Source organism: Saccopteryx leptura, chromosome 5, assembly GCF_036850995.1.
Source record: "Saccopteryx leptura isolate mSacLep1 chromosome 5, mSacLep1_pri_phased_curated, whole genome shotgun sequence".
NCBI lineage: Eukaryota > Metazoa > Chordata > Mammalia > Chiroptera > Emballonuridae > Saccopteryx > Saccopteryx leptura.
The window spans coordinates 85,914,854-85,931,734 of NC_089507.1; the positions used below are offsets into that span (position 1 = coordinate 85,914,854).

General features: G+C 37.4%; 1 protein-coding gene across 2 annotated transcripts in view; it reads right to left on the reverse strand.

The window, feature by feature from the left end:
* The window catches only part of SLC9B1 (solute carrier family 9 member B1), an 89,290-nt gene that overhangs the window by 19,089 nt on the left and 53,320 nt on the right, over positions 1–16,881 (reverse strand). For both annotated transcript variants that reach the window (XM_066383899.1, XM_066383898.1), the window contains exon 6: positions 3,586–3,761. In XM_066383899.1, coding sequence (XP_066239996.1) covers positions 3,586–3,761 — 176 coding nt within the window. The remainder of the gene's footprint in view (positions 1–3,585; positions 3,762–16,881) is intronic.

Sequence of the window (16,881 nt, forward strand, 5' to 3'; positions counted from 1 at the left end):
AAATGGATGTATCTTGATAACATTATATGGAGTGAAATAAGTAAATCAGAAAAAACTAAGAACTGCATGATTCCATACATAGGTGGGACATAAAAACGAGACTAAGAGACATGGACAAGAGTGTGGTGGTTCTGGGGGTGGGGTGGGGAGGGAGGGAGTAGAGGGAAGAAGAGGGGAGGAGCACAAGGAAAACCCAGAGGACAATTTGACTTTTGGTGATGGGTAAGCAACATAATTGAATGATAAGATAACCTGGAGATGTTTTCTTTGAACATATGTACCCTGATTTATTAATGACACCCCATTAAAATTAATAAAAATTTATAAAAAAAGATATTCCATGCAAATGTAAATGGAAGTCAAAAGAGAGCAAAGATGGTCATACTTATATCACACAAAATAGACCTTATGTTAAATACGGTCAAAAGAGATACAAAAGGACATTTTATAATGAAAAAAGGGGGCCATTGACCAGGAAGATAAGATTAGATCTTGGTGGTTATCTACAATATCCCTAAATATTTGAACATGGAAGTTCTAATGTATAATATGAAACCTTTAAAAAGTCCTTGAAATTTTAAGTGACAGTTTACATAGTCATGAGATGAAAGAAGACTTTCTAAGCATGTACCTGCTTGGTTTTTCAATTTTGATGCCTTTCTCAAATTAGACTTGGTTTCTTTTGGCATATTCCTATAGCATCCTGTGCTATAAAACGTTCATCACATTTGTAATTATTTCTTTAACGTAAACTCTTTGAGAACATGGGCCACGTGGTCTTTTCTGCCTGCTGCGTCCAGATGCTGTATAGAATAATACTTAAAAGTGTGGGTCTGAGGTCAGACTGTCAGATCTTGGCTCCCCTACTTATTGGATTTGTGACTTGAGCAAATTTTTAACCTTTGTTCCTCATTTTCCTTATCTGTAAAATGAGATAGCACTATTGTGACTATTAAATGAGTGGAAACATCTATGGAACATCAAACAAATATGAGACAATTACTTAATAATATTGTTGTTTCTGTTTCTCAATATTTGGCACAGTAGCTGGCACAATGGAATAGAAATACAAAAATATTTTTTGGAAGAATAACTGATACCAGGAATGAAGGAAAAGATGACCAGATTTGTCAATAAAAAAAAATTTAGCCTGACCAGGCAGTGGTACAATAGATAAAGCATTGGACTGGGACGCAGAGGACCCAGGTTCAAGACCCCGACATCCCCAGCTTGAGCGTAGGCTCGTCTGGTTTAAGCAAGGCTCACCAGCTTGAGCCCAAGGTCACTGGCTCGAGCAAGGGGTCACTCAGTCTGTTGTAACCCCCTGGTTAAGGCATATATGAGAACTCAATCAATGAACAGCTAAGGTGCCACAATGAAAAATTGATGCTTCTCATCTCTCCCTTCCTATCTGTCTGCCCTTATCTGTCCCTCTCTCTGACTCTGTCTCTGTCAAAAAAAAATTTTTTAGAACTTCCAAATGGCAAAAAAAAAAAAAATTACAAAATTAAAAGTCAAATTAAAAATGGGAAAAACTAAAGAATATAAATTAAAAGGTTATCATTTTTAATATTATGAAGTATCTTTACCAATCAAAAAGAACAAAAGATGAAGGCACCTATGAGGCAAAAGATTTCAAGAAAAACAAATGATAAAACATACCAAATGTCAATGACCAATAAACATGAACATTTGGTTAACATCACTAGTAAAAGTATTTTATTTTAAAGAGGCCTTGCCTGACCAGGCGGTGGCGCAGTAGATAGAGCGTCGGATTGGGATGCGGAGGATCCAGGTTCGAGACCCTGAGGTTGCCAGCTTGAGCACGGGCTCATCTGGCTTGAGCTTAAAGCTCATCAGCTTGGACTCAAGGTTGCTGGCTCCAGCAAGGGGTTAGTTACTCCGTCTGCTGAAGGGCCATGGTCAAAGCACATACGATAAAGCAATCAGTGAACAACTAAGGTGTCACAACAAAAAACTAATGATTGATGCTTCTCATCTCTCTCTGTTTCTGTCTGTCTGTCCCTATCTATCCCTCTCTCTGACTCTCTCTCTGTCCCTGTAAAAAAAAAAATTAAAAAAAAATAAATAAAGAGGCCTCATTTTTCACCTGCAAAGATAAAAAGAATAATAATATCTAGTTTTGAAAAGAATGAAAGATAAAGTGGCAAGCTTGTGCAACATTGTGAGACATGATATTGTGTTAATATATTTCTAAAGTGTATAACTTTGTATACCTTTTAACTCAACGATTACACTTTTAAGATTAAGAAAATATTAAGTTTAGATAGAACTATTTAGCTATAAGATGTTCAATCAATGATTATTTTAATACTAGTAAATACTGAAGTCAACTTCAGTTTTCAAGCAGTGATTATAATGTAGCCAATTGAATATTATTCAACTATTAAAATGTCATAGAAATATATTTACTTAAGAGAAACATGGTTGCAATATACAGTTAAATGCAAAACAACTCAGGTTATAAACAAGTATGGCCAATGTTCAATAATTTTATAAAACTGTTAGGAACAGAGAGAAAAGAGAGATAAAGCTAGTGATAGAGATTGATGATAGATGTCAGATAGATAGATAGATAGATAGATAGAGTCTGCTTGGACTTACATCAAAAGATTCAGAATTATTATTCTTGGGATATGACTATGGCAGATTTTCTTTTTAAAAATTTATATGTTATGGCCCTGGCCGGTTGGTTCAGCGGTGGAGCATCGGCCTGGCATGAGGGGAACCCGGGTTCGATTCCCGGCCAGGGCACATAGGAGAAGCGCCCATTTGCTTCTCCACCCCCCGCCCCCTTCCTCTCTGTCTCTCTCTTCCCCTCCCGCAGCCAAGGCTCCATTGAAGCAAAGATGTCTCGGGCGCTGGGGATGGCTCTGTGGCCTCTGCCCCAGGCGCTAGAGTGGCTCTGGTCGCGGCAGAGCGACGCCCCGGAGGGGCAGAGCATCGCCCCCTGGTGGGCAGAGCATCGCCCCCTGGTGGGAGTGCCGGGTGGATCCCGGTCGGGTGCATGCTGGAGTCTGTCTGACTGTCTCTCCCCGTTTCCAGCTTCAAAAAAAAAAAAAAAAAAAAAGAAAAAGAAAAAAAAATTTATATGTTATGACTTCAAGAGAAACTTTACATATTACTTTTCAACTTAAAAATATTTTGGTGCTTCAACAATACAGAAGACAGAATTTTAAACATTTCAGGTAACTAAAGCTTTACTAAATGGGGAAGTTTTTACTTTCACAATTTCTGTAAAGTGACATTCAACACCAAATATTAGCTTGGGATTCAAAACTGGTGCAGAATTTTGTCCCACCATTACCAAAAGGCACACAGTTGTTGGTACTCTATATATTTACATTTTCTTAATAATAGAATGAAAGAATGTTAAATGTCAAGTCTTGATCAATAAATGAAGGAAAGCTAGAAACCTTATTTAAGGAACTAACAGAAACAATAAAAGCTACGAACAATATGGCACTGGTTGTATACAGCTCACAAAAATTAGGGGATATTTCAAAATAAATACAAAGCAAAAAATATCTCCTGATTTTTGTGAGCAGGTATTTTCTTATTTACCTGTGGAGAAGACTATACTCATGCATGTACTGAATCCAGTGATAGCCACGATGTCATCAAAACCACTAGCAGCTACTAGTAAGGTTGGAATGCCTTCCACAATACCATATCCGCGGTCTTGCAAGTTTAGCATGGAGGGGACAATAACAGCAGGGGAGACAGCACCTACTACAAAACTGAGAAAAAGACTATGAAAACCTATTTAAAAACATCCATTTAAACAAATAGTTAAATTTTTAAATTAAAATTTACAACAAATATATTAACTTTCACAACAGCTTCAAGTGTAAAAATTCTGCCTTTGAGTGAATGGCATTTAATGGTTGTAATTTCCCCCCTCAGCCAGCCACTGCTACTCTTTCTGTTACCAAGATTTTAGCTACTCTAAACATAGCATTAAAATCATATAGTATTTGTCTTGGCTTATTTTACTCAGGATAATGTCATAAAGATTTATCCATAATGTTGAATGTGACAAGATTTTCTTCTTTTTTACAACATTATATGTATATACCACATTTTCTTTATCCATTCATCTATTAATATTTGGGCTCCTTCCACTTTTGGGGCATTGTGAATAATGCTGCAATATCCCTTTGAAATCCTGCTTACAATTCTTTTCAATATATACCTAGAAGTAGAATTACTGATTTTATGTTAATTCTATTTCTGGAGGGTTTTTTCAGCAACCTCTAAAATATTTTACAAATTTTATTCCCAACAGCAGTGCTCAAGGGTTCCAATTTCTCCATATCTGTGCCAAATATTGTTACTTACTGTTTTTCTTTTTAAATAGATGTCACTTTAATGAGTGTAAGGTGAAATCTCATATGATTTGCATTTCTCTAATGATTACAAATGTTGAACACTTTTATAAGTTTGTTGGCCATTTGAATATTTTCTTTAGGAAAATGTTTATTCAAGTCCTCTGCCATTATTTAGTCAGGTTTGTTGTTGTTGAGTTTTAGGAATTCTTTGTATGTTCTGAATATTGATCTCTTTTCAGATATATATTTTGCAATTTTCTCCCATTTTGTGTGTTGTATTCTGTCTGTATTAGTGTTTCCTTTGCAGTACAGAAGTTTTCAAGTTTTATAAAACCCAATCTATCTATTTTTGCTTTTGTTTCCTGTGCTTTTAGTGTCATAGCCACAAAATCATTGCCAAATTTAATGTCATAAAGGTATTGCATGTGGTTTGCTGTATATATACGGCTCACAAAAATTAGGGGATATTTCAAAATGAATATGAAGCTATACAATATCCTTTAATTTTTTTTGAGCAGTAGTATTCTTGGTTGGCAGTTGTTTTTTCTTTTCGTATTTTTTAAAAACTTTATCATATTCATTTTAGAAGGAGAGGAAGGGTGTGAGGCCGAGAGAGACAGGGACATCAGTCTGCTCTTGCATGTGTCCCAACTGGGGATCAAACTGGCAACCTCTGTACTTCAGGTCAATGCTCTAACCAACTGATCCATCCAACCAGGACTCTTTCAGCATTTTTTACCACTCCAGTTCATTCTGGCCTGCAAGATTTCTGCTGAGAAATCCAATTATTATCTTAGGGGAACTCTTGCTTTTTCTCTGCTGCTTTCAAGATTTTCTTTTTCCATGACTTTTGGCAGTTAAATGTGTCTCAATGTAGGTCTCTTTGGTTTCATTCAAGTGGACATTCTTTGAGATTCTTAAATTTGTATGCTCATTTCATGTCTCAATTTGGAGAAGTTTTGAGCCATTATTTCTTCAGATAGGCTTTATTACATGTATCTCTCTCTTCTACTCCTAGAACTCCCCAAATGTATAGATTGGTCTATTTAAGGGTATCTCAATTCCCTTAGGATTTCTTCACTTTCATTTGTTTTTCTTTTTGCTTCTCTGACTTGATTTCAAATGATCTTGTCATCAAGTTCAGTAGTTATTTCTTCTGATTGATCCAGTCTGTTACTGATTCCCTGTAGTCATTTTATTTTCAATTTTGTTATTGTATATTACAGCTCAAAAATGTATTTTTGTTCTTTTTTATAGTTTATATTTCTTTTTTGGTAATCTCATTTTGTTCATGCATCATTTTTTTGAATTCCTTAAGATGTCTGCATTCTCTTTTACCTCATTGACCATTTCTATAACTTTACTTCAAATTATTTGTTGGGTAATTCACACATTTAATTGTTTAGGACTGATTTCTGGAGTTTTTAATTGTTCCTTTGATTGAACTGTGATTCTCTGCTTCTTCATATGCCTTGTTAACTTTTATTGAAATTTGCATATTTAAAAAAACCAGCCACTTCTCCAAGTCTTTATATACTGTCTTTACTAGGGAAAGATCTTCACCAATCAGCCCAGCTAGAGACAAGAGGCCTCCCAAACCTTTCTGGCATACATATTCCCTGGGCTTGGGTGTATTATCTCCAGCTAAAGAGTTTTGTTTTTTTCTACTCAGGAACATCCCTAGGGGGTCTATCTTCAGTACTGCAATTTCTTTAGAGCTGCAGCAACCCACAGGATTCACTTTTGTTTTCAGTGAGCCTCAAACATATAAAGTTTTTCCGTCTCTTTTCTGTCAGTGATCAAGTAAGGAGAGACAGAAGCCAGTCCTTTGGTCAGTTTCTCAAAAAGCCATAATATAAAACACGTTTCATGTTTTTCTTTCTCTCCTGAAAGAGAAGTCACAAATCAGATTTTTTCTCCTGATTGACCTTTATTGTTCAGGCAGAAGTATTGTATATGATGGGCAAGTGTAATGGAACACCCTAAGTGCTTCAATGTGCCTCTTCTTGGCCTTGTGATTGAATCTCTTAAGTGGCTTCTGAAATTCTCATAAAGGTAATAGGGTCTTTATATAGCTAAATGAGTGTCTCCATGGGGCATTAAGAGCCTGAGGCTGCAGATTCTGCCACCTTTTGACATTACTCCTCTGATCTTTTGGATTTTCAAAAGCTCCTCAGGTGATTTTGATGTATAACAAATTTGGGAACCACTGGCTTTTTCCTCATTCCTATTTGGCTTCCTCCACTCAGAGGTTTCTAGTGAGAGTCTCTTCAATAAGTCACTTGCATAAAAATCTTAATTTCAGTTTGAGCTTCTAAGGTATCTTGCTTGGTAGCATGACTGGCTTATTCCTTGCAAAAGATAAGCAATTACATGCTAATAGAAGTTTCAAATACAAAAACAAGCAGCCATTAAAGTATCATCAGATATTAGGGGACAGCAACACTTTGATTTGAGGCACCTTGTTTATTAAGTGGAAAAAATTTATACGTGAGGAAAGAGCTATATATACTAAAAGGAGAACAATCAGAACATGACTTCAGAATAACTATAAATATCCTCAGAATCACAGAAGTTTACTGCATATATCCATAACATCTTAACTATAGTTCTTAAAAATTAACCCTCAATTGCCAAAAAAGGTGATATGAACATAGAGCGAGTTAATAAGCTAGAGAACTAAACAGAGAAATTTCCTAGTGTGTACTCTAAAAAAGCAAGCAGATGAAAAGTATAAAGAAAAACTTACTAGTTTTAGAAGAGGGGGCTAAAAATAGATAAAAGAGAACTGAAGAGAGAGAAAAATATATCTATAGAAAAAAAATAGAGGCCCTGGCCGGTTGGCTCAGTGGTAGAGCGTCGGCCTGGCGTGCAGGGGACCCGGGTTCGATTCCCGGCCAGGGCACACAGGAGAAGCGCCCATTTGCTTCTCCACCCCCCTCCCTCCTTCCTCTCTGTCTCTCTCTTCCCCTCCCGCAGCCAAGGCTCCATTGGAGCAAAGATGGCCCGGGAGCTGGGGATGGCTCCTTGGCCTCTGCCCCAGGCGCTAGAGTGGCTCTGGTCGCGGCAGAGCGATGCCCCAGAGGGGCAGAGCATCGCCCCCTGATGGGCAGAGCGTCGCCCCTGGTGGGCGGGTGGATCCCGGTTGGGCGCATGCGGGAGTCTGTCTGATTGTCTCTCCCCGTTTCCAGCTTCAGAAAAATACAAAAAAAAAAAAAAAAGAAAGAAAAAAAAAGAATAGAAACATAAGCCTCTAAAATATTCCACCAAATATTGAGTAGAACAAATTTCAAAAAGATCCACCCAAGGATATTAAAAATTGTTAATTTAGTTTTTTAAAAAAATTCTCTTACCATTTAGAAATGCATACTGCAGATTATAAGGGTGAAATAGCATCATGTTTGTAATTTGATCCATTAGGGCTTGTTAAATTTAAGTTAAGGGTATTTGGGCATTCATTATATTATCCTCTCTATTCTTTTTCATGTTTGAAATTTTTCTCTAAGGAAAAAGGCCTACTTGAGACTGTTCTTTTCAAATTTTATTATTCAAACAAATTACATGAGGATCTTGTTAAAATGCAGATTCTGTTTCAAAAGATCTGGGGTGAGACACTCAAGATTCTGCATTTCTAAGAAGCTTTTAGGTAAGATTAATATTGCTGTCTAAGGAACATAATTTATATAAAAAATTAGAAACATTTTTTATAAACCAAGCTTTTACACAAGAAAATAAATAGATTAGATTAACTAGATATGTTCAAAAATTAGTCTGATAAGAAGTTTCACATGAGTAAAATTAATGCAAGAGATAACAATGATATCTTCAAAATATTGAATGAAAATAATTTCAAACCTGAAATTCATTTCAAACCTTCAAGGACGTGGTTTATCATCCACTGATCAATTTTAAAATAACTAAAAGATCAACTCATCAGAAAAAAAGATTAGTATAAAAAAAGAAGGTAAAAAATAAGAGTTAGCATAGTGTGGACATTAAGAATAAAGGTTCTAGCCTCACCAGGTGGTGATGCAGTGGATAGAGCATGGGACTGAGACACAGAGAAACCAGTTTCGAAACCCCGAGATCGCTCATCCAGCTTGAGTACGGGCTCACCAGCTTGATTATGGGGTCCCTGGCTTCAGTGTAGGATCATAGACATGACCCTATGGTCGCTGGCTTGAGCCTAAAGGTCACTGGCTTGAAGCCCAAAGGTCGCTTGCTTGACTCCAAGGTCGCTGGCTTGAGCAAGGGGTCACTCGCTCTGCTGTAGCTCCCCAGTCAGGGCACATATGAGAAAGCAATCAATGAACAACTAAGGTGCTGCAACAAAAAATTGATGCTTCTTATTTCTCTCCATTCCTGTCTGTCTGTCCCTATATGTCCTTCTCTCTGACTCTGTCTCTGTCAAAAATAAATAGTTCTAGCCAGAGCAAAAATTTTGGATCTACCTATTAGTTGTCTGACCTTAGGAAAACCATGTAACCTCTTTTTGTCTGAGTTTATATGCCCCTCTTAAATGGGAATAATAATAGTATCTATTTCACAGGGCTGTTTTGAATATTAAATAAGTTAATAACATCAGTGCTTCAGCTGGCACATGGCAAACACTATTTATATGTTTACTACTACTATAATTATTATGATTATCATTACAAGAAACAATGAGCAGTAAACATTATTGCTAAATCTATAGAAGTGTTCATTGTAAAGAATACTTAAAATAATCTTACACTAAAATTCTAGATTATATGAGCTGGTGGGAGAATATATAAGGAAGAGGGGGAAGTGAAAACTTGCTATACATTTAAGTACGTGTTTTTCAAAATTATAGCTACCATATTTTCCCATGTATAAGATGCACCTTAATTTTGGGGCCTGAAATTTGAAAATAAAAAGTATTACATAAAGTTATTAAACTCAAGTTTTATTTATCATAAAATTTATACAACTCCTCAAGCGGGAAATGCAAGTAAAAGGATCTACAACCACTGTATAAGATGCACCCAGTTTTTAGACCCCAAAATTTTCAGAAAAGGGTGTGTCTTATACATGGGGAAATACGGTAGTCATATAGGGGAATGAGTTTCTAATTTCTTTCTTTTTTTTTTTTTCATTTTTCCGAAGCTGGAAACAGGGAGGCAGTCAGACTCTTGCATGCACCTGACCGGGATCCACCCGGCATGCCCACCAGGGGGCGATGCTCTGCCCATCTGGGGCATCGGTCTGTTGCATCCAGAGCCATTCTAGCACCTGAGGCAGAGGCCACAGAGACATCCTCAGTGCCCAGGCCATCTTTGCTCCAATGAAGCCTTGGCTGCGCGAGGGGAAGGGAGAGACAGAGAGGAAGGAGAGGGGTAGGGGTGGAGAAGCAGATGGGCGCTTCTCCTGTGTGCCCTGGCCGGAATCGAGCCCGGGACTCCTGCACGCCAGGCCGACGCTCTACCGCTGAGCCAACCGGCCAGGGCCGAGTTTCTAATTTCTAAAGATTAAAGGAATAAACTAAAGTAGGACAAAGAAGTGCTGTTAATCCAACAGAGATGGAAAAAGAATGAAAGTCACAAGAATGCATACTATTTTAAAAAGTAAAATAAAACCAGAATGAAGTCCAAATTGACCTATAATAAATTGGTTGGATGGACCTGTTTAAGACAGAGTCTCTCTGATTGATTTAAAAAAATTAGCTCTGAGTTGTTTGTAAGGTATCCTTCTAAACAAAAATACAGAAAAGTTTAAAATTATGAGTATAATGACCAAATTGGGTTCATTTGATGATTGAAAGTTTGGCTTATATTAGAAAATTAATCAACATAAATCACTGCAATAAAATAAAGAAGAAAATTTTTATCAATAAAAGCAAAAACAATTATTTGCTAAAATTCTACACCCAGTGATGATAAAAAATCTCTTGCAAACTAAGAACAGAGGAAAACTTCCTAAACTGGGCAGCTACAAAAAACTTACACCATATATAGGATCAAGACTTAGATACTATCACCATTTGAGTCAACATTACACTGAAGGTCCTAATCAGTGCCATAAAGAAAAATAAATGGTATGCATATTGAACAGGAAGAAATAAAATGATCTTGATTCATACATGACATAGCTATACATGTAAAAATTCCAACACAGCCCACCGATACATTTAACTTAGAGTATAGCAAGGTTGCTGGAAACAACAGCAATATGGAAAATAAATAAACAATATTTCTAAATACTAGCAACAAATACTAAGAACAGAAAAAATTAAAGCTACTATTTATAATAGCATATAAAAACTAAAAATAAATCTAATTAATATATTGAGGCCCTCAATGCAGGAAAAAAATGCCGATTGAGAAAAATTAGAGAATACCTAAATAAATGAAGGGGCAGACCATGAGACTCAATTGAATAACTTAATATTGTAAATGAATTATATATGGAGATGACGTCAGAGTAATGGCGGGGTAGGAAGCGATTCCGATAAATCTCCCCCAAAACTCAACAAGATCTTCAACCAGAAACAGAAAAACCTATACTTGGAGCCTCCAGATGCTTCGCAATACACCCAAAGGTATGGTCGAGTGAAAAATTGGCTAAATATATAACCAAACCCTGAAGGAAATAGGGAGTAAGAAATGCTCCGCCTTCCTCACTAACCTAAACAGGGCGGCTTTCTCTGGTAACTGTGAATATAGAAACTGAGGCGGGCAAAGGGGGTGAATAGATTCAGGCCACGGCACAAACGGCTGAACCAGGCTGTGGCACGGAGATCCAAGCCGAGGAAAAACTGATCCTGTGGCCACCCGGGCAATACAAGCTAACACTCGCGCCAAACCCAAACAAAGAAAGACAAGCGGGGCGGCCATTTTACCCGGTCTCCTGGTTGGTGCGCAGTTAGTGGGCGAGAGATTTCTTCCTAGGCCCCGAGAGTGGGTGCCCGTGTTGCCCCACGGAGAGGCAGGGTCAGAGGCCTTTCTGTGGGCCGAGGGCAGAGTCTCTGGGCAGCCCCAGCGCCCTGGGAAAGCCACGCAAGGGAGGGAGTGAGAACTAATTCCAACGGTGGAGATTTTCCGTGCTGCTGGGGGTTTCACTCAGAGGGAAATGCGGCCGGCCTCATATCCGGGTTTGCGCGCGCAGATAGTGAATGAGAGATTCCTCCGAGTGCCTCGGCAGTGCGCGCCCGTGTTATTGCACAGAGGGGCAGAGTCAGGGGCCTTTGTGTGGCCAAAGCGGAATCTCGGGCCGCCCCAGCACCTTGCAAAAGCCGCACACGGGGACGGAGCGAGACTCAATTCCAATGCTGCAACTTTTCCCTGCGGTTGGGGGTTTCACCCAGAGCGTGAGACTGCTGGCCGGATATCCTGGTCTGCGCGTGCAGCCAGTGAGTGAGAGTTTCCTCCAAGCGCCCCGGAAGTGGGCGCCCGCCTGTGTTACCGGACAGAGTGGCAGACAGAACCAGAGGTCTTTGAGTGGGCGGAAAGCCCGCCTGATTATGCTAGCAGCTCTGACTGACTGAGCCTTACCCAGAGCCCTGTGCTGAGTGGAAATAGAGTGGGGAGTTGCCAGCTCTTTGAGCCTCTTACTATCCAGGCAGAGGCAGCAGCAACCCCATAGCTGGATTATCAGGCTACTAATTGAGGAAGGAAAGACTAGGAGAAAGGCTCCAGGAACACGGACTCTCTCACTGTAGGAGCCTATAAATGCTAATAGCCTCGACTGCCAACGAGACTAAAGCACAATACATGACATTGCCATAGAGACTTATCAACTGCAAACCTCTACCTGAGCGTGCCAAAGGGGCAGAACCCGGGGAACAGAGTCACTGACCAGGAAGAGGGAGAGAAAAGAAAAAGCAAGAAGATAACCTCTCAAAATCAAGAATAATCTGCAGACTTTATAACCTATCCCATTTTATTATATTTGTTCGTTTGTTTCTCTTATCTTCATTCTTGATACTTTTTTTCCTCCTCCAATTTGGCCGATTAACTCTCTGCCGGTCTTACTCTCTCCTCTCCTTGAACTACACTACCCATAAGTGTTACATCTCCCATTATCTTTTCTCTTCTCTTCCTTTCTCTCTATGAGGGTTGCACTCCAAAACCCTTAACTCTCTCTCTCTCTCTCTCTCCTTTCTTTTTTCTTCTATTAGTGGTTCCCTCTTTTTTTCTCTCTCTCTCTTTCTTTTCTCCCTCTATATTAGTTTCTTCCTTTCTCCTTTACATCTCCTCTCATTCAAACCTCAATAACAAACAAATTATCTTATCTGGGACTCAAACTTATGTTTGTGGCATTTTGGGGGGGTTTTACTTCACCTTTTTAACTCACTAGCAGTGCTCCCATCCCTGGCTCTCCATTTTATCTAGTTCTTGTTCCACTAAATACAATAGTAATTTTTTAATATGTCTCCCCATTTTTCCATTTTCCTTTTATTCCTCTCATCATAACTCTTAGACAACCAACACCTAAAAGCAAATCATTTTATTCTTGACCCAAATTTTTTCCTTATTTGCTTTTTGTGGGTCCATACGCTCTTTTTTTTTTCTTTTTCTCGTTTTTCTTTTTTTTTCTTTTCTTTTCTTTTTTTTCTTCTTTTTTTTTTTTTTTTTTTGCCCCTTTACTACTTTTCCCCAATTCAGGCCCTCCATCACAGGCATTGTGTGTTATAATTCACAGTTCACCACAAGATTTTCTCAAGAAAGAGGGGAGAGGAGAGGAGAGGAAAAAAGGAGGGGGGGAATAATTTCCTTTTTTAAAAAATTTTTATTTTATTTTATTTTTCTTTATTTCATTATTAATTTTTTTAAAAAAAACTATTTTCGATTATTTTTATTATTTTTTTTAACTTTTTATTCTTTATTAAATCTCAATACTATCAACAAAACCATCCTCAGATGCCATTAAGGAAGAGAAAATCGAATATCATGGATACAAAAGAAAGAGAGGTAACACAGCTAGATGAGGAAAAATCTATGGAGAAAAAATTTAATATATTGGAAACCTTGGAGCTGAATGACAGAGAATTCAAGATAGAAATCCTAAAAATCCTCCGAGATATACAAGAAAACACAGAAAGACAATTTAGGGAGCTCAGAAAACAACTCAATGAACACAAAGAATATATGTCCAAGGAAATTGAAACTATAAAAACAAATCAAACAGAGATGAAAAACTCAATTCACGAGCTGAAAAACGAAGTAACAAACTTAGCTAATAGAACAGGTCAGATAGAAGAGAGGATTAGTGAAATAGAAGACAAGCAACTTGAGGCACAGCAGAGAGAAGAAGAAAGAGACTCAAAAATTAAAAAAAATGAGATAGCTCTACAAGAATTATCTGACTCCATCAAAAAGAATAACATAAGAATAATAGGTATAACAGGGAGAAGAGAGAGAAAATGGAATGGAGAACATACTCAAACAAATAATAGATGAGAACTTCCCAAGCCTGTGGAAAGAACTAAAGCCTCAAGTTCAAGAAGCAAACAGAACTCCGAGTTTTCTTAACCCCAACAAACCTACTCCAAGGCATATCATAATGAAATTGACACAAACCAACAGCAAAGAAAAAATTCTCAAGGCAGCCAGGGAAAAGAAGAATACAACATATAAAGGAAGGCCCATTAGATTATCATCAGATTTCTCAGCAGAAACTCTATAAGCTAGAAGAGAGTGGACCCCAATATTTAAAGTCCTGAAAGAGAGGAACTTTCAGCCACGAATACTATACCCATCAAAGCTATCCTTCAAATATGAAGGAGAAATAAAAACATTCACAGATACAGAAAAGATGAGGGAATTTATCATCAGAAAACCCCCACTCCAGGAATTACTAAAGGGGGTTCTCCAATCAGATACAAAGAACAAAAAAAAAACAGAGCCACAAGTAAAAGCTCCAAGAAGAACACAATAAAAGCAAATTTAAACTGTGACAACAACAAAAAGAAAGGGGGGAGAGGATGGAGATTAACAGTAGCAAAGGACAATGGAGTGCAAAAGTACTCACAAAATAGTTCGCTACAATGAACAGGGTAGGGACCCTTTTCATTATTCAAAGGTAACCACCATTGAAAAAACCACCACAGAAGCACATGAGATAAAAAAGATAGCAACAGAGAAAAGATGTATGGAATACAACCAAATAAAAACAAAAGATAGAAAAATGAAAGAGAAGGATCAAACAAGACACAAAACTAACAGAAAGCAAGATATAAAATGGCAATCGGGAACTCACAAGTATCAATAATTACACTAAATGTAAACGGATTAAACTCACCAATAAAAAGGCACAGAGTAGCAGAATGGATTAAAAAAGAAAATCCAACTGTATGCTGCCTACAGGAAACTCATCTAAGTGACAAGGATAAAAACAAATTCAAAGGGAAAGGCTGGAAAACAATACTCCAAGCAAATAACATCCAAAAAAAAGCAGGTGTAGCAATACTCATATCGGATAATGCTGACTACAAGACAGGAAAAGTACACAGAGACAAAAATGGCCATTTCATAATGGCTAAGGGGACACTGAATCAAGAAGACATAACAATTCTTAATATATATGCACCAAACCAAGGAGCACCAAAATATATAAGACAGCTACTTATTGATCTTAAAACAAAAACTGACAAAAACACAATCATACTTGGAGACCTCAATACACCGCTGACGGCTCTAGATCGGTCATCCAAACAGAGAATCAACAAAGACATAGTGGCCTTAAACAAAACACTAGAGCACCTGGATATGATAGACATCTACAGGACATTTCATCCCAAAGTGACTGAGTATACATTTTTCTCCAGTGTACATGGGTCATTCTCAAGAATTGACCATATGTTGGGACACAAAAACAACATCAGCAAATTCAGAAAAATTGAAGTTGTACCAAGCATATTTTCTGATCATAAAGCCTTGAAACTAGAATTCAACTGCAAAAAAGAGGAAAAAAATCCCACAAAAATGTGGAAACTAAACAACATACTTTTAAAAAATGAATGGGTCAAAGAAGAAATAAGTGCAGAGATCAAAAGATATATACAGACTAATGAAAATGACAATACGACATATCAGAATCTATGGGATGCAGCAAAAGCAGTAATAAGAGGGAAGTTCATATCACTTCAGGCATATATGAACAAACAAGAGAGAGCCCAAGTGAACCACTTAACTTCCCACCTTAAGGAACTAGAAAAAGAAGAACAAAGACAACCCAAAACCAGCCGAAGAAAGGAGATAATAAAAATCAGAGCAGAAATAAATGAATTAGAGAACAGAAAAACTATAGAAAAAATTAATAGAACAAGGAGCTGGTTCTTTGAAAAGATCAACAAAATTGACAAACCCTTGGCAAGACTTACCAAGGAAAAAAGAGAAAGAACTCATATAAACAAAATCCAAAATGAAAGAGGAGAAATCACCACGGACACCGTAGATATACAAAGAATTATTGTAGAATACTATGAAAAACTTTATGCCACTAAATTCAACAACCTAGAAGAAATGTATAAATTCCTAGAACAATACAACCTTCCTAGACTGAGTCAAGAAGAAGCAGAAAGCCTAAACAGACCTATCAGTAAAGAAGAAATAGAAAAAACCATTAAAAACCTCCCCAAAAATAAAAGTCCAGGCCCTGACGGCTATACAAGCAAATTTTATCAAACATTCAAAGAAGACTTGGTTCCTATTCTACTCAAAGTCTTCCAAAAAATTGAAGAAGAAGCAATACTTCCAAACACATTTTATGAGGCCAACATAACCCTCTTACCAAAACCAGGCAAGGATGGCACAAAAAAAGAAAACTACAGACCAATATCTCTAATGAATACAGATGCTAAAATACTAAACAAAATACTAGCAAATCGAATACAACAATATATTAAAAAAATAATACATCATGATCAAGTGGGATTCATCCCAGAATCTCAAGGATGGTTCAACATACGTAAAACGGTTAACGTAATACACCATATCAACAAAACAAAGAACAAAAACCACATGATCTTATCAATAGACACAGAAAAGGCTTTCGATAAAATACAACACAATTTTATGTTTAAGACTCTCAACAAAATGGGTATAGAAGGAAAATATCTCAACATAATAAAGGCCATATATGATAAACCATCAGCTAACATCATATTAAATGGCACTAAACTGAAGGCTTTCCCCCTTAAATCAGGAACAAGACAGGGTTGTCCACTCTCTCCACTCTTATTTAATGTGGTACTAGAAGTTCTAGCCAGAGCAATCAGACAAGACAAAGAAATAAAAGGCATCCATATCGGAAAAGAAGAAGTAAAGGTATCACTTTTTGCAGATGATATTATCCTATACATTGAAAACCCCAAAGAATCCACAAAAAGACTACTAGAAACAATAAGCCAATACAGTAAGGTCGCAGGATACAAAATTAACATACAGAAGTCAATAGCCTTTCTATATGCCAACAATGAAACAACTGAGAAGGAACTCAAAAGAATAATCCCCTTCACGATTGCAACAAAAAAAATAAAATACTTAGGAATAAACATAACAAAGAATGT